Raw genomic sequence first — 24,648 nt, 5'->3', positions numbered from 1 at the left:
CGTCAGCCCATTGACTGACAATCCTTTTTTTTTCTCTTTCTCTTCTCTTTCCTCTCTCTCTCCCTCTCTCATCTTTATGCCCCCTTCTCATTCCTCCAGCATAGGGTAGCAAACTAGGCATGTGCCTGCTTAACTTCCCTGCCTTCTTTCTTGTTGTTCTTGTCCTCCTCCTCTTCCTGAACACTCCGCTAAGGCGTGCCTCATATTCATATTGAGAGTCTGGAGCGTAAAACCCCAGGTTATATGGAAAGACGTCAGTATCTGGGGTTTTGACTTTTCTGTTTCTTGCTAACCACAAACAAGTATGGCCGGACTTTCCTCTTCGAGATCGTACATCAGACGTTTCTCAGAACTCAGCGCCGGACTTCGAAACAGGACGAGGTCTGCGATTTCCCGCTAAGTTTATTTGCATTCGAACTGAAGCTGTTCACAAGAATTCTTTAATTGAATTGCCTAATCCTTCTGTGACAAGCATGGAACGGTGGTCCTCGCTTACTGAGGCGTCTAATTAGTCGTCCAAGGACGCTTGTTCGCTAGTAACAGGAATCGATTCGCCCCAGCGCTTTCACTCACACGTGCACTGCAAACACTTGGCGAAAGTTCACTGTGAATAATAATGATTATGATAACAGTAAGGGTCCGGCTGATTTGCAATCAGCACACTCCAACACGAATGATTTTCTTTTTCTTTTTTTTCGTCGCCGCGCTAAACTTTTTGTTCTGACTTCCCGGTCTTTTTTTATTTCTATCTTCCTTAATAATTTATTAACTTGTTTAATTAACTCTTGCTTTCTTGCTTGCTTTGTTTATTTAACTATTTATTTATTTATTTATTTATTCCTTTCTTTTTGCTTTCTATTATATATTCATAATTGATTGATTGATTTGTAGGGTTTAACGTCCCAAAACCACCATTTGATTATGAGAGACGCCGTAGTGGAGGCCTCCGGAAATTTCGACCACCTGGGGTTCTTTAACGTGCACCCAAATCTGAGTACACGGGCCTACAACATTTCCGCCTCCATCGGAAATGCAGCCGCCGCAGCCGGGAATCGAACCCGCGACCTGCGGGTCAGCAGCCGAGTACCTTAGCCACTAGACCACCACGGCGGGGCTTATATTCATAATTCCATCGATGTTTATGCAGCCAGACTTTTTTTCTGAATGAGGCCTAACTATGTTACGTGTACAGTCACGGGATCATGTTTGAACTCGTATTAAATGTCTTCATCATTGACGGTTACTACTGCTTTTGTTTATATAGAAACTTCTTTATTGTGCGTGTCATTCATTAACCACAAAACGCGACAAAACCCATAATCACAGTCAAGCAATATACAAAATAAATTACGGTTTTACGAGGATTGAACGAATGAAACAAACATTTATTGTCCCGAAACAGTGTTATCAGCTCGTCAGCTCAAAGTCACCCAATGTGGAAGGATCTCTCATTCCAGGAATCCTCTGGTTACTACCGCCTCCTGCGCCCTGGCAACGACTTCTCGTTGGTCATATAGGTCCCGTGCGGCGATCCTTAATTCCCACTTCTCGGCTAGGGGGTTGATACGTGTGGTCGTTGCGGGCTTGGTATTGCAATCTGCGTGGCGCCATGGGCACTCGAGTATTAAGTGTGCCAGTGTATTTGGCAACGTCGCATTTTGGGCAATTGTAGGCGTATAGCGTTGGGTGGGTTCTATGCAGTAGGATGTCATGCGTATACTTGTTACTTCGCAGTCTTCGAAATGCTGTGGCTTCTTCTATAGTCAGCTTGGAGTGAGGTGGCGGGTACAACCTGCGAGTTAGGCGACAGTTCTCTAGTGTGGTGTTATATGTGTGTGCTATGGTTTCCACTTCTGCTGCAGTGCTGGCTAACGGCGAATCAAGTGAGGTGCCGAGGGAGGGCCGGTCGGCGTGACCGCGGTCCGTGGTGTAAGCCGCTTGGTTTCCCTCGAGCTCCTCGTGTCCTCGCACTCATGACACGCATGTGTAAAAATCGAGTTTTTGCTCTTTTTCAGCAGATTGAGAGCTTTGGTGGATATTCGACATCGCGTGTAATTGCGGACAGTGGATTCTCAGTCTGTGAAGACTGCGATCACGTCCTTACCAGTAGTACTGGCAAGGGCGATCGCTGCTCCCTCTGTAGCCTCGGAGCTCAAAAACCCGGGCGGTGGTGGATTACAGCTCTTTTCCTTCTGTGTTGACCACACTTATAGCGTAGGCATTTCTGCATTTCCTTCTGCGTAGACCACACCTATAGCGTAGGCATGACCAGCCGTTGCAAACGGCTGGATCATGCTGGTGTCTTCTACGAATGGTGCGGAGTCGCCGTGGCAACGTGACGTGAATTGCCAGAACGTTTTATTACTGAAACGCCACATTGGCTTAGTACTAGTGGCTAGGGCTAGAGATGGACTTAAACTTGGCTACATTCAGTTTTGGTTGGACTATGTACAAGCTGTCATTGGAGTATTTTGTGTTCTCGCTTTTTTTTCATTTTTTTGGTGTAATAAAGGGTGCTCGTTTTTCACGGCTGTCTCCACTCCCTCAATGCACTCTTTTGCAAGCGCTTCAGGGATAATTGTGACACCGATCCCAGTTGAAAAACTAGTAAGTTATGTGTACATTGTCAACATACGTACTTCCATTTCTTGAACATTGGTGTTCCGAAGAAAACAGTCGGTTTCATAGCTTTGTCAGAAATTGTATCATCTTGAAGCACACGGGTGTTCACGATGCTATGTTCATCTTCTTTGGCCCATAAATTCCGGTAGTGGAACATCCGGTAGTTTGTGGAGATGTTGCGCAGGTTACTTTTGATAGGACACTTGTTACTTTGTTCTTTGCTTGTTTGTTGGTTTTTTTTTTCACTCTGGCACAATGACTTTTGAACGGGAAGTCATTAACGAATACTTTTTATTGGCTTTGTCGCACGACATATCAAAAAAGAGCGACTAGCCAAGCTCGAGATTCTGGGCTTGACCATTTCAGCCTACAGTTTTTTTGTTTTTTTTTTTTAACCGGCAGCAATTGTTTTTCGTTTGTGAATTGGAGTTACTACATCTTCCAGAGCACAGAATCTGATAATCCCATCAGCACGTAGGAAAAGTGGCTCTGTTTTGTTTATATAGGACACCATCGCTTAGTGGTTATGAAGTGAAATATGGTTAGTTTAAATACATCTATTTATTTTTACCCTGTTAGTGCAAGTTATCGCTGTGAAATGAACATACAGCAACCCCGTTTCATTTACAGTGTCTTAACTGTCCAATCGCAAGTCTTTTCGCTCACGATACACAGCTTCTCAATGCTTTTGAATTGCCACCGTGTAAATATAGAACACTTTGGAAGATCCAGCATCATAAAAGATTGCCAAATCCTGCCTTGCGACGCCATCAATGATTCCGCCTGTTGATGCTGATACTGATGACCTCAAATGGATGACGCTCACCCACAGAGGGGAACGGGCCAAGAACCGGGCGGCAGGATACTTATATGAAACTAAAATGAAAGTAATGCCAATCTGAAAAATTAGTTTAGAGATTATACTACAAATAAACAAAAATGTTTGCTGAGCAAGCGGTCAAACCATCTTTTGTTTTTGACAGACATCGCTACGAATTATAAACTAAAGATCTGAAAAAGTTAGGTTTCACTAGCACTGTAATCTTTCAGTTGCATTGATGTAATCAAACAGAGTGGAGCATATATCCCTGTGTCAGTAACCAAATGAAGTGCCGCCAAGTGATAAAAGTACTGGTAGATTTACTTGTATTCCTTGCTTTTGTAATGGGGCTACTAAATATCATTTCTTCTGATAAGAGTAACGACGACAGAAAAAAAAATGTTCGATTGTTTTGATTTCGTTGCAAAAAATGCAAAGCGGTGACGCCTTGAGTCGAGCTTTGTTAAGGTAATAATTGTTTGCAACGGCAAGCTGATTGAACTGCACTTCATCGTCGTCACGCTCCGTTATTATATATTATAAAACTAATTAAAATTAATTACGTACTATCTCCTATTAGACACCCCTCACATATTATCTAGTTGATTTGGGCAGGTTTCTCAATTATAATAACAAGAAATTGGAAGCTTTTACTAGAGCTACTTATCTGGATCAGCCTGAATGCATTCAGAGCTCTTACAACCACTCAGTTCTGTTGTCAAGTCATTAAGATTGTCCCTAGCTTCGGGTGATACGTTAGTGTTAGGAAAGACCCACTTTGTAATTAGCAAGTTAACCATTTTAGAAATAACATAAAAATTATAATAGCTACCTATATATTATTTAAGAAGTAAGGTGTCATTTATTATTTGGTTTCAACGAGTGTCATCGTTATCGCATTCCACCATTTTGTTTTTCACTTTACAGAGCTCCAAAGAAGATGACGATGAAAAAATTATTACCTGTGCTTGCGCAGTTATACTAAGGATAATTCAGTCACCTTTTTTTCAATTTCTGCCTTGATTCTTTTGCATTCGGCAGCGAAATTTCTTGCTATTCTTGTTTGTGGGACGTCAGGGCCGAAAGCGTTAATGAATTACTCCCCGTCAAGTATTGCTTCGCATAGCAGAAAACATGTATTCAATTTGAGTGCTGCCGGAAAAGTATCGTTAAAAACGTTCGTGGTTGGCGCCATAATATGTCACCTCAGCTGCGTAGTGCAACACGCCAAGTTTCTAAATGAGGTAGCATATCGTTTGGCTGATACTCTAGCTACCACAGATGGCTTGAGATTATTCTACATTATTACTACACGAATCAAGCCACACGTGTGTACTACCACTATCGTGTGAAGTCACCCACACGTAGCATCACTCTCATGTATTATCACACTCATATAGTGTCAACCACTCTTGTAAAGCTTCACTTTCGTCTAGCTTTGCTTCAAGGTCGACTGCGGACTTTCTTCAGTGACACTGTCGTCGTTGCCTTTGGGAGACAATGCCTTCCTGGGTTTAGACATGCGACACCGGCCCCTCCGACAGACACCTTCGTGGATCAAGGACTGAAAGAAATTAAAAAAAACAATAAGACAAGATGTAAGATCGATGTCGTGTTACCGAGTTGTATAGTTACCTCCAAGTAAGCAGAAAGAGAGCATATTGTGCAGTGATCAGACTGCACTCTTTTTTCTGAAGTAATAAAGAACGAATTGATGTTTCACTGACATGGACACAAACAAGCATATGCATGTTCAAGATACCTTTGATGCAGTCTGTCATTCGCTCAGTGATAAAACCAAGTCGAGAGTGTAGACCGACCAATTTCTACATGACCTTCTTGTGTATGTAGGTGGCCTGATCATCGTGTTCCCATCACCGGCCTATGTTGCTTTGTGTACATATTTCCTCCAACTGCCCTGACTGTGGCTGATTAGCTACATTTCAACACCTTATGTGGCGTTGCCTCCACTCAAGCGACAAATGCAGAGGACACCAAATCACCGAGGCCGGCTTATACCGATGCATGTCTAGCACTGCATCAGTCGACCCACTCAGGGCCATTGTGGACGTTAAACCCCTATTATTATTATTATTATTATTATTATTATTATTATTATTATTATTATTATTATTATTATTATTATTATTATTATTATTATTATTATTATTATTATTATTATTATTATTATTATTATTATTATTATTATTATTATTATTATTAAGCATACAGTTTCACACAATACCTAGAGAGGAATCTGGCGCCGCGATCGTGTACCCCCCTGGTTATTACGGGAAGTACAGGCTTCGGATTCAGAAATCAGAAATGGTCTTATTTTGTCATCGAATCAATTACGAAAAATTTGTGTATACAGAAGGAGGTCCCATAGTCCGAGACCGAATCGGGACCTCCTACAGTAGTGAATATAAAAAAAATTAATTGATGCAGCAAACAGTGGTACTGTAATGAAATACATCGCAGGTAAAAATGAAAAAGGAGTTCTACTAAAGAAAAACATTAGCACAAAGCAGCAACAAAAACTGAAATGAGACAACATAAAAAATTGAAATTGGCTAGCGTTAGGCAGCGAACTGTCTATAGGTCTTTTTCTACAGTTTCAGTTTCGTTCTTCGTTCAGCGCTGGTAGTGAGTGAGCGAGTGAGAAAGACTCCTTGGTAATCCGGTGGACGACAATCCTAGCCCCGCGAAGGGAGGGTCATCGTGATGCGGCCAAGCGCGGGTAGTGGAGTGTGGTCAAAATGGCCAAAACAGTGCCTTTGTTGTTCAAAGAGGCTGAATATCACTAGATCTCCCGGTTTGCTGCGACGTTCGAGCTTTACTGGTCGTATTTGACAGTTTAAACGAAGCGTCGACCACTCACCCTTGCGCGTATTTGTGTAGCGTCTCATGCCAGTGCCGCATATTTCATCGAGTTCACGTTTTTTTCACGAGCGCATCTTGCATAAACTTGTTCGAATCCACTGCAATATGACTTCGAAGCTAAACGGACGCACCGCCATGCTTCTCCGTCTCGACTTCAGAATGAAACGAGATGTGCGTCTGTGTCTAAGTGATCTGTGTCCTGGTAAAGATCACTTGGACACAGATGCAGCTGACTTCGTAGCCGACGAAACGTTAAGTGTTTTTCACTTGATACTGTACTGTATTTTCTATAAATAGATAATGCCTACTTGCGAGCGAAAAACAATCATGTTCGTTGTCAAGTGCTGCAAACATATTTTACTGCATCTTGATGCCAAATCTGGAAAGCAACGGCAGAGCGATGGTGGTTAAATTTCTCCAGGTTTCACTTCTACCTCGTGATTATAGAAACGCTTTGCAATTAAAGTTTGCGTACAAATAATGAAGCAATATTCAATTAAATATAACTTCATATCACTTCGTTTTACATTGGGCAAACAAGCGTCGCGAGTCTTTAAACGTAATCCATCCGAAGCAGATCCGCAGCCTGTACTTCCCATCATTCCCACGGGGGTACACACACCGCTGAACGAGCCCGCGTAGACACTACCGCCAGATTCCGCTGTAGGTATTGTTGTATGAAACTCTATGTAGCGAAGGTTCGTTGCAGTGCCTCTCTCCTCCTTCTCCGCAAAAATCGGCGGAATCTAGCGGAAGTCGCAAACGCCCCATGCATTCGAACGGTGCCAACAATGGGCGTGCCAACGGACGCCGGGTGCGTCGGTCGCGACTCATGCACGGAGGATTTATAAGATGGCTGGAGTGGAAATCATAGCCTAGGAGAGAAATCATGCCTCTGACAAGATGGCGGCTGCGGCAGCCATCTGACTAGGGGCATGATTAAGTATCACCGTTCTGCGATTAAGAACGGAGCGCTTCCCTTGCACGCCCAACAAGTTTAATGTCTAAATTTTTTCGGGTCCCATAGTACTCCAAGTGCGTATTAGTGTTACTAGTTTTCCTTAGTGAGCTTCTTATCGGAGGCAAAGTTCTTGAGAAGTTCAGTCACCCATACTCGTTTTTGTGTGTTATCTCGTCGAGAACAAATGTCTTTCAATACATAACTAACGTAAAATTACCACTAACATATCAAAGCCACTTGACCTTTAAGTAGGCACTATCAGACAACAGCATGCTTCCGCCATCTTGGCAGTGACAAAAGCTGGCTTCACTTCTGCTGGCATGGCATTGTGGGAGCTTGCACTCCAGCAATTTTTTAGGGGCGAAACTCCTTATAGTGGCACCCGTTCGTCCCTCGTAGCAGTAGTAGTAGTGTGTAACAAGTATAACATTTTGACCTCCAAGGTGGTGCTGGTGAGAGATTTCTTCTGTGCGTTGTTGAACAATAAAAGATAGTTCTCAATGTACGTGCCAATGTCTGCTAAGGGGGAATGAGAGACAAGAGAATTCGGCTTTTAGTTAACGCGCACGCTGCGAATTTTTATTGTTCAACAACGCACAGAAGACAAGAAAGGGTTGCTAGGTTATACTCGCTAGGCGTAATCTCCTAGGTTTTAGAAAGGTTTAGCGAGCATTGGGCCGCAGTGCATTGGGCCGCAGCGAACTAGTATATACCATGAACTCGAGGTGATTAAAGGTAGGAAGTAGACACGAAGCACAAGCCGCAAGAAAGTGTGCATGTGCCTCCTCTCGTTCAGTCCTTGGAATATATGATGAAAAGATGCGAGATGGTGGTACTTGGAGAATTGAAGAGGTGGACGAACGGACACACAGACAGATGCATGGACGGACGCATGGCTAGCTGCACGGACGGATAGACGCATGGACGGACGCAGGAGTGGATGCATGGACGAAAGCAGGGACGGGCGCACAGATGAACGTGCGGACGCACGAACATACGCACGCACGGACGAGCGAATGGATGCACGGGCGGCCATACAGACGCATGCATAGATGGACGGAAGCAAGAATGAATGGATCGACGGATGCCTCACCCCACTATCCATCATTCACTCCGTCAATGCCATTTTTTCTAATCCTCCTTGGACTCTCGTTGGAGCTCGTGTTTTGCCAGCGTAGCGTCACTTGCCTAGCGTTCCCTCTCTTGCAAGACGAGAGACTCGCGCATCGCCTTTCATTCTGACCCTGCCATTTTCTCCAGAGGGAGCGTGGCTACGGAATGGGTGGTGGAGGCTGGAGCATAAGGAGCAAACTTCTAAATTTGCTTTGCCCATTGGTCATGCCGTAACCTCCGATGTAAGGAAATTCTTCATTATTATCTGGAAAGTCATCGGCGCTACCCTCCCCCCGCAAAGGGGTGGAATAAAGCAGAGGAGCGCATCTTGCTTCACCTCCAGACGAATACATTGCTATGTCCTGCCATAGCGAAACATTTCTACCCTACGGTCACAGGACGGTGCCAGCACTGTGGGGAGGTGGCAGACACCTACCACATGGTGTGGATTTGCCAACATAGCACAGCCATTACTCCTAACCCAAACCCTAAGGGAGAGAACTAGGAAGCAGCTCCGCTCGGCTGCTCAGACCTTCAGGTCCAGGGGGCCTTGGTCTCAGAGCCAGGATGGCGGCTTTAACTAATGGGGTCCCAAAATAGAGACTCCACCTAGCTTGTAGGGACCTCTTAAGAGGTCCTGCACCTCTTCTCTGTAAATAATGTTTTTCGCCACCACCATCTCACGGTCGCATAAGTTGTGGTAAATGCCACGAGCCTTCCAGCATTTCCACCCCGAAACATTACGTACAGGTGCTCCAAAAGTAAAATGGAGCACGTGAGCTGTGAAAGCTACGCAAAAGTGAATGCCAGCGTGCTCCATCAGAGAAGTGGTTATTTGTTTTTATGTGGATATGCGCCAGAAGATAGTGTTATCATTTGCGTATCAAAATGAACCACCACTTCTTTGCGGAAGCACGCTGCATTTATTTTTGCGCTGCCCGACCAAGATCACGTGCTTTGTTTTACTTTTGGACACCTGTACTTTATGCTAAATACAATATATGAACAAGCTCATTATAATGCTTGCGTTTAAGCTTGCAGTTCTTACCGGCGATCAGTACAGAGCGCACGCAGTCTCTGTTTACAATATTTCGTTATATCACAAACAGTTGGTGCCCATAACCATCTTACGTAAGATCATGATATTTCCTTACTAGATATATTAATAAAACAAATAGTACATGATTTAGAGCACTGCATATTCTACTATACGGGAGGGCTTCAAGTCGTACGTGTTGCGATGACAACATTAGGCTCATACGTTTGTGTTTAAACAAGTGGTTAACAATTTAGAGTACTTATACTATAGGAGAGCATATATAGCCGTCCCGTCGACCTCATATTTGATAAGGCCCCGTCGACAAACATTATTATTGACCATTGCCGTTGCCTAATCGGCGGTCATGCATAACTCAGCACAGAAAAGTCGGGAGTTTTCAGAAAAAAATGTTTCATGACATAGAGTACTTGGTATGCTAATCTAGGAAAGCATAAATCATTCCCATGCACTTCCCAAAGTGCCATTTCGAGAGATATCATGCTGCTAACACACTACTTTTTGGTGTGTTTAGAAAAATTGGTTAACTGTTTAGAGTACTCGTTATTTTACTGTGGGAGAGCTGAAGTCAGTCTCTTCAGTCTCACACTTGATGAGGCCGCATCGACAAAAATTACACTTGGGCCAACCCCGGGCAGCGTATGAGAAAGAGCGTTTTCCCCGTGCCTAAGGAGAAAACGAGGAGATATTTCCTAATGCTGTGCGCTTTAAAAAAGTGGTTAATGATTTAGAGTACTAGGTACTCTACTATGGGAGAGCTGAAAGCCTTCCCTTGGGCTTCCCATTTTATGCACTGCTTAAAACCCTCAGATGGTATTACAAGTATTAAACATTGTAGATGTTCGCCATTATTATCGACACTATGGGAAAAACAGTCACCATTACGGTCACAGGTCATTAAGCTTCTTTCTTTCATTGTTCTTCCAGAACGAGAAAACTAAAGATTGTTAGTGCTACTTCGTACTTGACAGTGTAAACATTCTACCACCTTTTTACTTGAAAATCGGCATTCAACCTTCAACCGAACGACAAGAGGCGATAACCATAATAAATTGCGGCTAATGTAACTTGTTTATTTGTTTAATACACGCATGTTGCTTATTGAGCATTTCTCTTACTTCCAGAGTAAAGCCCGAATCAGTTTAAACCAAGCGCCTTGTCTTCAATCATGAGTAATGCAAACATCTTTCATAAATGCTTTTGTTTTGTTATATTGGGGAAGCTTGAACAATTCTAGGCTAGTGGTGTAAGCGCATTTCATGACGATGCAGCACGTGCAATCGTACGATGGTCGTAAGCAGTCAATAAATGTGAAGCCTACACTGAAGAATACCTTTTCTCTTCTGACATGCTTTAGAGACGCGCTTTTTAAAATACACGCGCCATAGTCGATCTTTAGATCCGCGCCTTAGATTCGTTACCGGGACAGGGGCGATGAGTAACATTTCTTACCTTGCAGGGAGTTCCATCTTCCTCCAATCCCATCCTCACGTCTCCTTCGGGCATGTGGCACAGGTAGACGCAGTACCTGCGCACCTTGTCCTGCGAAAGTGGTACAATATAAGTTAGTCATGAAGTCCTGTACTCACCAGTTTCTTCCGAAGCGCGCTATTTCGACAAGTCCACGCTTCAACCTCCTCAAAATATTTACGAGGAGCATAGAGGGTGAAGCCAACTGCAGACTGTGTCAAGCTACGCACTTTGAGAAAGAGCACGCAAGACTTTTTTTTTATTTTTATTTGGAAGTGAGGAGGGGTGGTAGATCCGGATGTCATGCACCCTCAGTAATAAACACCGCATTGGAAGAATTAAAAACGTTGTCAGGCCAAAAAAGTTTTTAGTACTACAGTGTGCACAACGAGAAAGAAAAAAGAATTCTCATTTTACTTACCACCTTTGTCCGTAAGCGATGACACGCCGGGTCTGTCGTTATCATAGCTATAGTCAGCTCGGCAAACAAACCTGCGCATTTCCAACTCTTCTATCAGTGAACTGAACATCAGCACCCAGATTCAGCAACCATTTTGTTCGAAAGAGTTGTTTCTCACCGCATTGCCACCTTTGGTCTTATATTACTAGCACAATTAGTCAGCACTTTTCCGTGTCAACTAGCACTGGTAATTGCAGTAAATTAACTATAGGGCCCCTCAAAGCATTCTCATTGTTCGTGGAAACCGGACATTCGTTTACTAACCACTTCGCGAATACATGACCATCGACTAACGAATATATATTGGCGGGACAAAGACTTTGGAAATATTTACCCGGCGTGGCCGCATTTTTTATGAAGGTGGGATTACCTGAGGCCTAGATTTATGTGCACGACCAAGAACACATGATCCTCGAAATTTCCAGATCCCTCCACTACGAAGTCCGTCCCTGATAATCATATCGTCACTTTTGGTTGTTAAACACAATAATTATTATTAAAGATTTCTAGAAAGGCCTAAACTACACACAGAGTGACCTGAGAAGTAACGTACGTATTATCCTCAAAAAACGTGACAAATAAATTCGGATCAGAGAAGCAACATGCGTATTGGTTTCCACTGTGAGATGACTTGGAAAAGCAAGAGTTTCATTACTACTGAACTTTGCCGCAGTGTTTCTTATGAATCACGTGCCTAGTAATACCATAACCTTACTAAGGCTAAGAACACATTAAAAACGGAGTGCTTTAACATAGTAAATGGGTTATCAATATTTATTAATAAATGCACTAGAACGAAGTTTCCTTGTGGTCTGCTTTCAATTAGGAAACTGGGGGTTTCTCAAGCTTTGCCTTTAAGAGTTGAACGCGATAGCGACATCCTAGTGCACACATTTTATTGCTACCTAGTGCACACATCTTATTGTATGATGTTATTCCATAAGTCTAAATTGTGCGCTACTTCAACGTAATCTGTAAAGTCGAAAATGGCTTGTGTCGCATGTGGCTGCATTCTATGCAGTAGGTAGCATGCTTGAAACCATTAGTAATTATGGGCGTCAGATGTTTTAGAACTTGGCGTGCACCCAGCATACGTGGTCTTAAGAGGACGCACGCAGTAAGGTGTGTGCATTTTAGAATGCGTGGCTGGTTTTAAACAGCAAAGTGGTTATGATAATCAAATGTTCTGATGCCCCACGGCAATGTATGCTTGTACCATTCAATATCATTGATATTACACGTTGTATTGTGAAGCCCGTACACAGGACGTGTGCATTAGTAAAGAATGAAAATTATTCGCGCTAGATTTCTACGCAGAGCAAGTTATTTTTCCTGCATTTCCAAACAGACGCATGGCCATATGGTAAAAACACTGCTTTCGCACGCAAACAGCCTGGTTTCGGTATCACTCGAACCACGCCGAGACCAACGCTGGTATTTCTGCGAAGCGAGCTTTTCAATACTATCACGTTAAAACTAACCTTCCTTAGCAGGTTACGCGCCGAAATACGCATATTACAAGGAACAACAGCCACTTACCCATTATCACCACCACAGCGAAGAAAACCAGCGACGCCCTCATTGTTAATAAAACTAGGAGGTACTTATCGAAGCTACACGTTTCAACGATCGACAAACTTTACAAAGTGTCCCGGCTCAGGCAATGCGGCTTGTGCCTCAAAAAAGCGTGCGTTAAATGCGAATGGTTGGGCCCCGACGTAGACCGTACAAACCCTCTCTTCTCTCATATGCATTGACGTCTATGTCGAGAGGGTTTCGAACTAAATGTGTACATGAATAAGCGACGAACGGTGGGATTCCCTTCGGGGCAAAGCGCCAACGTGGTGGGGTTAGCAACGTGGCAGCAGTCGAACGACCTTGGTCAGATGACGCTATGCAGGGAGTTTTCTAGAAATTGGTCGCGAATCGTGACGCACCGCAGTTAAGCGATACGAAGGAAGTAAATAATAAGGATAATAAATTAACCGCAGTGGTCTGGAGGGGGGTACACAGTAGTAAAAATCAAAAGGGTCAATGGCGGTACATGCTACATATATATAGATGTATGTTGCCAGCCAAGAAACACGTCCCTTAGGCTATTGCTACCCTGTCCTCGTGATTACGTCAGCAACCATGGGCGCATACATCATGAAGCGATACAGAGGCTTCAGAGAACGTATTTTCAATCAGCATTTTGCAAGGCATTTTTTTTATTTTTGTGGTGACGTCGAAACGCACCGACGAGTCCATATTACGCGGCAAGACGTGCCTGCTGCATTCCACGTTCTGTGGCGTTATTGAGGAAATTATGCAACCTATATGTGGCGGCTTTTTGACCGTAATCACTCCGTGATGAGGTCATTTTGCGTGCGACGTCGTTATTTTGATACTTGATGACGTACATATATTTGTTTGTGGGAATGTTTACCTGTGAGGTTTGTCGCGGTTCAATGAGTTATTTGATGGCTTAGCCTCTTTCGTGTTACCTGAAGACAGCATAAAAAGTGTGTGTGTGTGTGTGTGTGTGTGTGTGTGTGTGTGTGTGTGTGTGTGTGTGTGTGTGTGTGTGTGTGTGTGTGTGTGTGTGTTTGTGTGTGTGTGTGTGTGTGTGTGTGTGTGTGTGTGTGTGTGTGTCTTTTAAGGTGAATAAGATACAATGGTCAGGAAATGCAGGTTGCTACACTGTGCTAGTGTGCGGGCTTTCACAGAAAAACCGCTTATATCTGCTCCTATCGATCCCATCAGTTACCCCTGATGGGATCAATATGATGAGTGAAAGCCATTTACAATAAAAACCTCGGCAAGAACTCAGTTTTCTAACTGATGCCACAAAGCTTTTATAGCGCTCCCCTTCCAGGAGTAGCTGCTTCGTCGAGACACCTCTGCTGTCCGACTGTTCGTTTGAACGATAAATATTAAAGAAAGGAATATTTAATCTGCGTAAACTTATCTGCCCTTGGTGTATGTTATCTCAAGCAATATCTATTGGTTTACAAGCTTGCCCCGACGACACCAAACATGATTGGTGTCTTGAAGTCAAGTTTTTTTTTTATTTCTTCCACATTAAGCATAATTGCCGCCATGGTCCTTAAATCACGCTGCATTCCACATTGTGGTAGAACGTAACTCCGATTATTTGACGTAGGTTCAGCTGTGATAGCGTCAACAGGTAATACGGACGCCGACAGCCCGTGTTAGGTAGGTCCAAGTAACATTCCTAGAATAAATGAGGAGCTCCATAATGAAATGCTATTATCGCAACTACTATCCCCTCAATGACACACATATAGTTTCAGCTGTCTCACGGCATAATTGCATAGCACCACCAGTTCACCTTGAAGCAACAAGCCGTCAGAGATGCCTTACAGCAGTTGTCATTATAACGTCTTGTTTTCCGTTCTCCTTTCACTCAACGCACGTCTTTTGATCCGTTCCTCACATGAGTTAGTGAGATTGACTTCATTAAACATATCCTGAGGAGTCTGAGAAGGGGCCATTCCGAACTTTATTTCAGGCTGGAGGCTCCGCCCAGGATTGCGCTGGCAGCCGAAGGCTTGCAGCGATGTCCCGAGCCCTATGGACCACCTCTAGTTGCTGCTTGTATTCATTGCTCTTTAGGGCTTCCTGCCAAGCCTCTTGGGCATTTAGTTGTCCTGCCTTGTGGGTAGGGCACATGCTTTGGCCGTTCCTCACATCATGTTCTTTTTAGCACTATTTCCCAGTATACAAAGGGTTAGTTTAGAGAACTCTAAACGCCATATGCACATACTTGTCAGTTGACGGAGTGACCTGCTGCTGAGTACAATGACGTGGGTTCGAATCCCTCTCACAGCGGCTGCATTTCACTGGAGTCTAAATGCAGAAGTATCCTTGTACTTTGCATTAGGTGGAAAATTAAGATCATGAAGAGGCCTGAGTTACCTCGTACATCCTAATTATACTATTGAGGCACGTAAATAGCAGAATTTCAGAGAACATTCACGGTAGCATCTACATAAGCGCGAATAGGAAAATTTAGTCAGCGTGGGAATGAAGAATACTGCGTCCATTAATCAAAACTAGACGGTGAGGGGGACCATCAGCATAGTAGTGTCAGAGAAGTAAGGACGCCCGTCACCGAAGCTCATGAGCATAGTACGGTTGCACGAGTGAGGGAGCCCACAACAGCTGTCTTTTACGCTATAAACGTAATATGGCGTCAGAAGTCCGGCAGTGCCCACATAACATAACGCCACCGCAAAAGTTGCGAGGCCTGTCAGTGTTGCTCTTGGAGCTCTTACTGAAGTGAACGGAGCAGTTGTTATTTTGCAGTGAGAGCGTTGAAGTCGGGACGCTGGTGACAGCGAGGTGACGGCACTGAAGCTCTCTATACGGCCCCTCCCCCCAGGATGCGGTATCTTCACACGGCAAGAAGAACTTTCGTTGTCGCGTACTTGTTTCATCGTCCCAGTTACGCCTTGTGTTTGGTCCAGGTCCGCGACCTTCCCGACCGACACTTTTAACTTAAATGTCACCACACGGAGGGTCGTGTCCGTGTATTCCGTGGGTTCTCATTTCAGTCCTGTAGGAATGATACGGAACACACTTCGATGCTGGGTGAAAATCACCGATCATCTACGAGCCGGAAGACACTTTGAGAGAGCGCGCCGTTACGAGCACGTACCGCAGCAAGGAGAATACGCGTTAGCTAACGAAGTTTGTACTACAATGGCATACATTGACTGGAAGAAAATGATGTGCATATCCTCTTGCTTAAGGGAGCCGATTTGAACACATGACCTCTGCATGTACGATTGCAGACGAAGTAGTGCCAAAATCTGAGTCACACAGTGCAGTTTTTCACACACATGTTCAGAGTAGTTTTGACACTCAAAGAGACGTACTGTCCAACAACACCACCTTCAGGCTTGTAACATTTATGTTGACCAGCACTATGTTAAGCAACAGGCTATGTATCCTTCTACGTATGACATGAAAACTGCGTGGAACCAATGTACTTGGATACACCCCATTATAGGCAGGAGAGATAACGAATTATCAGTAATTGCAACAGATTGAATTTCATGAGAAAAGACGCAGATGATGTCGGCTTGTGGGTGGGATAATAGGAATGAGAAATTTGTGGACATAGAATAGAATCTGCAAGCACAGCACAGTGTTACTCTGAAATCGTTGGGAAAGGTTTTCCTTCCTTATAAAAGGAGGCCGATTGCCATGATCGACGAACAAACGCCGTTTATGCTCCAGCACATCGCACAAGTGTTTCTGTGTAGTACGGTCGTGGTTGTTAAGCCAAAGGGTGTTAAAATAAATGAAAAAGGGCAAAGTTACTTGCTCAGCCAGATTTAAACTGAAGTCGCACAATATTAACACATTGCGTATTGCCCACTGCTCCACAAAATCCAAACGATCGGTCTGTCTAGCAAACGCCACTGAGCAACAACATGATTGTCTTTCAGAACAGAAGAACTGCGGATCCTATACACAGAAGTAACGTCGAAGTTTGACACTATACCTTGAAAAATGATCTCCGAAATGTCTTTGAAATAGCGACTTTCCGCCCTTGTAGAAAAAAGGACGAGCCACCATTCCCATGGCGAAGCCCACCCGTTCACCTCTTCTTTATTACGAATGCACTGCTCTCATCCTAACGATGATAGTGGCGCTCGTCGTCGTTCACACAATATTTAACATCATCCGCACCCCCACGTTGGCACCTGATGATAAACACTAACGCATATGCGGGTTCCAAGTGCACACCAATTGTTGGAAAGTATTCCTAACAGTTCCAAGTCAGTCCTATAGTATAGTGTCACCCGGGTCTTCTCCTGCACTTGATCTTCCAGTGGTGTTTTCAGCGCTTTCGCCATATTTGTGCTATTGAGTGTGTTGACATCGGTGCACCTGTGTTGTCGCGGAGCAGGTTTCCTTGGTATCTAAATTCCCATTGAAGGCGCTTCCAGAAAAATATTGTGCAGCTCTTTCTCGGGCAACTTTTTCTTCGCTTTTTTCCCTGGCTCAATTTACCTTGCATATACGTTGTCTCCGTCCTCGGCTCATCCTTTCCCTTCACCGCTGTGGCACTGCCTCGGCATTTCGCTGCTTCGCGCCAATCAGCAGTGCCATACACATTTTCTTGAATCATGATTTGTGCACCTTTCTCGATGAGCAGACGCTTGGCGCAGTACAACGAGCTTGCTTTTTTTTTGTCGACATTGTCTTTCCTTTCGCTCTTTCATTTCTTTTTGCTCTATGAGGTGACCTTGATTTTCTGCTGTCGGACACTTGTACGCACGGTGGGGAGAACTTCGTAACGTCCGAGTCTGCCAACCTCTGCTTGGACGCAAGCACATCCTTAACATCTCGTGGGTGGACTTTTGGATATGTAAAGTCCTCCTCCTTTTCAATTATGGGAATGCCTTCCACCTCGAACGCTGGAGTTGTAGACGTCTTGTCGATTGTTTCATGGGTATTGCATGCTGACGACAGTTCTAAAGGCGCGGGCCAGATCTTTGGAAGCAGTGATTGTTCTGGGGGTGCTTGGATGCTCGTTACGGTAGTGAAATCAACGACGTTTCAGCCTCCAGCACGTTCAGCGATTCGTCGTAAGTTTGAGTCGTTCAGCTTCCGTAGAACAAGATTGCTGCTAAAGAAGCAGAGGCTATATGATGGCACCACAGACGAATAGTGCACGTTAGCTTGTACTTTTGTCAAAATCCTTTGCCTCGAGGCCTCCAAGCGAGCTTGTCGAGCATTTAATACGTCCGCGATCTCATATTCCACTCTCACCTTGGCTTGAATGATCTGGTGTTCATAAAGCTCTGCTTCGCCCGTCTGTTTTCAAGCGATCGATACGAACTGCACCTTCTACTTCCTTGTCGATTTCCTAGAGAAGCTTGTAATGCTCAATCGAAATTCGATGAATATATCGTAACTCACTTACCTACGGACGCTTGACGTGCACTAGACGTTCAATGTTGGTGATGGCTTCCGTGATGGCCTTGCGCACTACATTCCGCCTTGCGAACAGGGCCTCCATTATCCAGTCCAGTGTCGGAAACGTGAGAGATCACTGGCCGGTCACGTCACTAGGTGATGTCGCAGTCAACGTGGTATCCGTCACAAACGCTTCACAGCACGAAGCCTCAAGCAATGTCGAGGTGTCATGCTTCTTGGTCTGGTTCTCGGGAACTGTTTGGCTTCGCACATCAGCTTCAACCAACGGTGGTGTCACGACAGTCCGCCAGGCTCTAAAGTCGGTTGAAAAATCGTAAATTCCGCTTGTTCTCACTTCTAAAGGTCCTGCCTCCCGGGTTTCATGGTGCCAAAATGTAGAGAAAAGGACAAGCCGCCGTCTCTATGGCGAAGCTGATCATCACGATAATCACGATGATGATGATGATGATGATGATGATGATGATGATGATGATGATGATGATGATGATGATGATGATGATGACCTAAACAAATGGCTCTCACCCACGCTGGGGGATTGGCCAAGAAACAATTATTCAGATAGTGGATAACATGTTACATTTAAATCCAATTATTTCAAAAAAAGGTTAGAAAAAAATTATAGTTTACTAATTCAGAGATTTGCATTCAAAACCGCCTTGAGTCGATTAGGAATATTTGTACAGCAGAACAGATATCCCGGTGACAATGACCTAATGGGGAGGCTCCCAAGGAGAGAATATTAGCCCCCTGTGAGCCTCTTCTTTATTGCGAATGCCCAGCTCTCATCCTAATGATGATAGTGACAGACAGCTTGTCGTCGTTCACACAATATTTAACAGCCCTAAAAGTCGTGAACAGCGCGCCAACCCACTAAGCCACGAAAGACGGACCACGGTGCAATCTTCGTAGACAGTTTTAGTTGTGCGTCCACAGCACGTACACGTACGAAGGCAATCACTGGAACTGTATGCTTGCGGATGTCTAGCTGCTGTGGACGCCCACTTGACGCTGCTTAAAAGAAAGCACAGCATATTCACAGAGTGAATGATGATGAGTGGGGTGAAGCGTCCGTTAGCCAGTCCGAGCTAGCGTTCATTCATGCGTCCATCCATGCGTTCATCCGTGCACCCGTGCGTCCATCCGTCCGTCTGTGTGTTCGCCCCTCTGTGTGTTCGTCCCTCCGTTCGTCCATGCATCCATCCGTCCATCTGTCCGTCCGTGGAGACAGACAAGCAGACAGACAGACAAATAGATAGATAGATAGATAGATAGATAGATAGATAGATAGATAGATAGATAGATAGATAGATAGATAGATAGATAGATAGATAGATAGATAGATAGATAGATAGATAGATAGATAGATAGATAGATAGATAGATAGATAGATAGATAGATAGATAGATAGATAGATAGATAGATAGATAGATAGATAGATAGATAGATAGATAGATAGACAGACAGACAGACAGACAGACAGGCAGACAGACAGACAGACAGACAGACAGACAGAGGCAGACAGATAGATAGATAGATAGATAGATAGATAGATAGATAGATAGATAGATAGATAGATAGATAGATAGATAGATAGATAGATAGATAGATAGATAGATAGATAGATAGATAGATAGATAGATAGATAGATAGATAGATAGATAGATAGATAGATAGATAGATAGATAGATAGATAGATAGATAGATAGATAGATAGATAGATAGATAGATAGATAGATAGATAGATAGATAGATAGATAGATAGATAGATAGATAGATAGATAGATAGAGATAGACAAAGGCCTCGAGGCCCCTTCAGGCATTTCTGCCTCCAGCCACTGCGTTAGACGTTCTGACAAATGTGAATGCCACTGTACAAATGTGAAACTGAAAATTGTATTGTGTATCCAAGAACTGATGCCCTTCTGCTTTGGTCTTGTATGAGACTGACAGTATCGATAATAAAATAAATAAATAAATAAATAGCGTGGAGCATACGGTATCGACATCGCTTTTACACAATCTCAGGTTGTAAAATGTCTAATTGTTACATGGAATTTAGTACTCCCCGTTCATCATAATGCTCAGATCGTTCAGATGAACAGCAGCATTTCCGTACCTTTTCTGCGCTTGTCTCAGCCAAGCACCACTGCGATGTGCTTATGCACATGTGCTTATATATCATGCAGCATGTCTAATCATTCATAGCGAAAAAATATTTTAAAAGAAACGCGACTGAACGAGCGCAAGCAAAAAAATGACCACTTTGTCACGAACACTATTTACCGACACAAGGGTCAGCCAAATTAACCATCCGAGCCCTCATAAACCTAAGTCATACACTGTCCATCAACAAGCTAGAGAATATTCGCACTAAGAAAATGAGTATGTCCCTATAGCAACCCACCTAAAAGTACGAGCACTTTGAGAAAGGGTTCATGGGGGACCCCACCTTGCAGTGGAACGCTTCCGAAAAGTCCCGCGAATGCCGCATCAGGGCGTTGCAGTCGACGGTGGGTGAACGATGATTCTCGACTGAGCAACTATGCAAGCAAATGGCCATATAAAACGTCCTCTTCTCATCAATTTCTCGGCTGATTTGTACTAGCGACGTAGAATTAGACATACCACGTGAAAATGCCGCGTAGACAACCTCGAATGCTGATATATCGGACAAGCTGACACGGTCCCCCGCTAGACACTCGGTCTTTTGCCTGTAGGTCTTGGCAGTGCTGTCCGATAGCCACGACCAGCGTCCGTCCTTCACAAGCGTTCCGTCGGCGTACAACTTGAGGCCTGTCAGATCCTGCATCTTCATCATCGACAAAGTAAACGCGAACGCCATGCTTCCATAGAACATTCCCCGCGTCCCTTGCGGGCAATACAAAGGTTTTGCGAGGGCACTGACCCCCACGTCAACCTTGTTTGTCAGATAGTCGTAGTCGAACAAGAATGGGAACAACGCGGATCTCATATTCATCGTCGCGTCGTGAAGCGAAGTGCCGGAGAGGTTTCGCATGGTCTCCTGCGCGCTTATCCACAGACGCACCCACGAAATAGCTGTGACGTTCTTGTTGAGGAACTTAGCGTACATGGTCCGCAGCTTGCTTTGATCGAAGAAGGGCTCGAGTGGCCAGAGACCCACAGACATGGCGCCAAGCTTTTCGATGGCGACGCTCCTGCTCGCCTGGTCGAACCAGGTTGACGAGGCGTACATCTTGGCCGCCACGTTCCTGAGGTCGGTGAAGTTACCGTCGAGCTGGCTGCGCTGCTGCGGCGTGACAATTTGTGCAACGTAGAGTGCCGCGACCACAGGCCTGTAGACAACTTCCGTTTCCCTGGCACAGAGAATGGGCTCGTAAATCTGCCAGTAGTTCTGGCCCCACATCTCAAGCAGAGTGCTGTCGACAATCCACGCGTGCATTTGAACGAACTGCCAAGACAAGTGGTCGATGAGTTTTTCCCTGGTGTACCAACCCAACAGGCTATCGATGGTGGAAAGCACCGATTCGTCGCTGACGAGAAGTTCGTCTTGAGGTGTGAACGTGCGGCCTCCTTCGTTGCCGACGATGTACTTGTTTACCTGAGAGAGCCAGTCGTTGGAGGATACGCGCTTGGTGTGGCTGCCGATGTCGGAGAAACGGAGCAAAAGCGGAACGCTCGGGGAGACTTCAGATAGCTGGGCGAGTTTTTCCGCTATGTGCGCCTCTTCCCTGGCCAGGTCATTGATCTCGTTGCGATCTCTGGAGACAGATTTTCTCCCTAACAGGGCTTCGTAGTGAGCAACCCAGTAGTCGTAGTAGAGGCCCTTGTTGACGGCCTGCTGGTTTCGCCACAGGATGAACCTCAGGCGCCCCAGGCAGCACGGCTTCAACACCAATCTGCGAAGCCCGCTTTGTGCGGCGCTACGGGAGACACTTATCGAGAACCAAAGAGGCATGGCAAACCTGTAGTTCAACTCTAATATTATTCCCATGGCGCGGACTCCACTCGGAGGCATCTCGGGCCAGGTGAAGCCTATGGTACGGATAAACGCGACGAAAGCGTCCGCATCGCCTTGCGTCCTCTCAGTTCGGGCCATGCAGCTATGGTAAAACTGCGACACCTTTTGACCGACGCCGGACTTGTCCACGGCGGCTCCCGTTTCAAGCATGGAGCCGAATCCTTCGATCCACTTAACGACGAGGTCACTCTGCGTGGATATGGTAAGCTCAGGAAACCGATCCAGGGGTTTCCACCATGAGCAAACGTAGGACCTGCAAAGAAACTGCATGTGTGAACTCGATAGTCGACCTGCATTCTTATGATTTGGGGAGAAGTCTTTGCAGATGACCATGGGCAGTCGCAGAGCACTTCACACTACTCTGCTGATCAAATTCCTCATAACTAAATCTCCGGGTTTCACGTATTTATCCGGAAAAATCTGATGAACACCATCTGGTAAAATTTTAAAAAATTCGGATTCAACCGATGAACTCCGGTTTAAGAGGGCATGCGGAACTTTCAGAGAAAATTTTCAAAGCTAGGAATCGTCATTCGAAAGAGAGCACCTCAATCGGGGGCAGTAATCTCATAAAGCAAGCTTGCGTCTATTTCAGCAAGGTTTAAGGTTGTAAATACGAATAAATGTAGGTGTTGTGTATGAAAGATGCTTGTCCGTATAAATGCGTGTGCAGCAAAGCCTTCCAGTCAAATGAAATACGCTGTGTTCTCATAACATTGTGTTCAATATTATTTCATCTAAGATTCTGGTGTATTTAGAATAGTAATCAATCGTAGGTCCTTAATCTTTCATCAAAATGATCAGGCAGGCTGGGAGACGTTGGCGAGGAGCAGCTATAGACTAACTCCGGCTACCCAAAAGCACACTTTGGCGACTATGCGGCGGTCTACATGAACAGGTTTATTAGCAGGGTTAATAAAGAGCAAGTGGAAAAAGTATACAAGAATGGAGAAACAGGATTATTAAGAACAATTTGATGCAATTTTGTAGAAAATATTTTTAATAAGACCACGTCTCACCAACTTATAATGCAAAATTAAACACCCAATTTTCGAGAATTCTCGATTTACCAGAAATAATTACACATAAATCGCTAAAATTTATCGTAACAGGCCGTGGCTAACAATTACCTCTTCGCTCCATGCTTTCAAAATCGTGGACATGACTCTTTAAGTAAAACTACACAGTAGGAAACGACTCAGTGTCACTGAAAACTCTCGCCCCCCGTATCATTTACCTTTACTCTAAGCGAGAGCCGCGACAGTCAGCATTAGCGGTTGGTATGCAAACAGAACAAAACATTGACAGGCAGGACCAAGTATTGTACAGCTGCAGTGCCACAACTGCTTAGAATTTTGAAACTATTATTTGTGCATAAAAGGTAGTGTGAACAAAGGTTAAACTATGTTCCTTCGGGAATTATGTCTGGGAAAATTAGGCTATATTTCTTGGGAATTATGCCTAAAGGAGCTATAGGGGGGAGCGAGTGTAGGGTAGCAGAAGCTGCCTCCGTCGGCGTTGCGAGAGTACGCAAGGAGAGGGAGGGGATGCGCAATGAGGGGCGGTCACGCCACACACCAGATTGAGCTCGACCATAACACACTTCCCATCTAAAACATTTATCATGGCCGCTGGAACACCACCGAAAAACTATAAAAATGGCTGGTCGTGCGGCTCCAGCAGTTACGCATCGGTACGACCATGGTGGCATTTCGATGTTTTCGGCGAGCGTGTCGCGAAACCTCGTTTGTGTTGGTTTGTTTAGAAAAAAAAAATTACTCACAATTTAGAGTACTTGGTACTCTACTATGGGAGAGTTTAAAGCCGTCCTACGTACCTCACACTTGATGCGTTGAGCGGAATAGATGTAGGAGCCGAAGTGAGATTCGCTGCTATGGAAAATGGTTCCGTTCCATTCACACTGTGTCGTGACTTTAGGGTATAATAAGAACCAAAGATAACCTTCGAAACGATGTAATTCCTTTTTTTCTATAGACGCGCTCACGCTTACAAGTGTACAGTCTCTTGAAGACTTGGTATTCCATTTCACGCGAGAAAAGGATTACTGAAAATGTTTCTGTCCGTACTCCTTTAGCCCAATGTAAGTAACTTTTATTTATTTATTTATTTATTTATTTATTTATTTATTTATTTATTTATTTGTGTCATACCCACTGCGCTACATGGCATTACAGTAGGGGGGGGGGGGGAGCAAAGAAAAATTCAAAGCATACAGTTGGTAACAATCGCTAGCAGTATTAGGAAAACAAATAAATCATATACAAGAAGATCATGAGTGTACACT

At 44.4% G+C, this 24,648-nt stretch overlaps 2 protein-coding genes across 2 annotated transcripts; both read right to left on the bottom strand.

Annotated features, from left to right (window-relative positions):
* Window positions 1-4,773: 4,773 nt before the first annotated feature.
* LOC119160044 (uncharacterized) lies at window positions 4,774-13,084 on the bottom strand. Its single transcript, XM_037412790.2, has 4 exons — window positions 12,926-13,084; window positions 11,348-11,418; window positions 10,909-10,998; window positions 4,774-5,006 (listed from the first exon to the last, which is right to left on the bottom strand). The coding sequence occupies exons 1-4, from the start codon at window positions 12,966-12,968 to the stop codon at window positions 4,875-4,877; spliced, it is 336 nt and encodes a 111-aa protein (XP_037268687.2). The 5' UTR covers window positions 12,969-13,084; the 3' UTR covers window positions 4,774-4,874.
* Window positions 13,085-20,747: 7,663 nt separating this feature from the next.
* Window positions 20,748-22,613, bottom strand: LOC142802805 (neprilysin-like). The gene has a single exon (XM_075887852.1). It carries the CDS (start codon window positions 22,611-22,613, stop codon window positions 20,748-20,750), a length of 1,866 nt encoding a protein of 621 aa, XP_075743967.1.
* Window positions 22,614-24,648: the final 2,035 nt, after the last annotated feature.

Source organism: Rhipicephalus microplus, chromosome 3 (genome assembly GCF_043290135.1).
Source record: "Rhipicephalus microplus isolate Deutch F79 chromosome 3, USDA_Rmic, whole genome shotgun sequence".
Lineage (NCBI taxonomy): Eukaryota > Metazoa > Arthropoda > Arachnida > Ixodida > Ixodidae > Rhipicephalus > Rhipicephalus microplus.
The sequence above is the reverse complement of the archived record's forward strand: the minus strand, read 5'-3'. Positions and strand labels throughout refer to the sequence as shown.

Bases quoted from the DNA above. Each gene is read 5' to 3' on its own strand.
- LOC119160044 (XM_037412790.2), bottom strand. From the start codon at position 12,968: ATGAGGGCGTCGCTGGTTTTCTTCGCTGTGGTGGTGATAATGG. The intron at 11,419-12,925 runs GTAAGTGGCTGT...GGAAATGCGCAG, and splicing joins CGCTGTGGTGGTGATAATGG to GTTTGTTTGCCGAGCTGACT. The intron at 5,007-10,908 runs GTAAGAAATGTT...AATTTCTTTCAG, and splicing joins AAGATGGAACTCCCTGCAAG to TCCTTGATCCACGAAGGTGT.
- LOC142802805 (XM_075887852.1), bottom strand. From the start codon at position 22,613: ATGCAGTTTCTTTGCAGGTCCTACGTTTGCTCATGGTGGAAACCCCTG.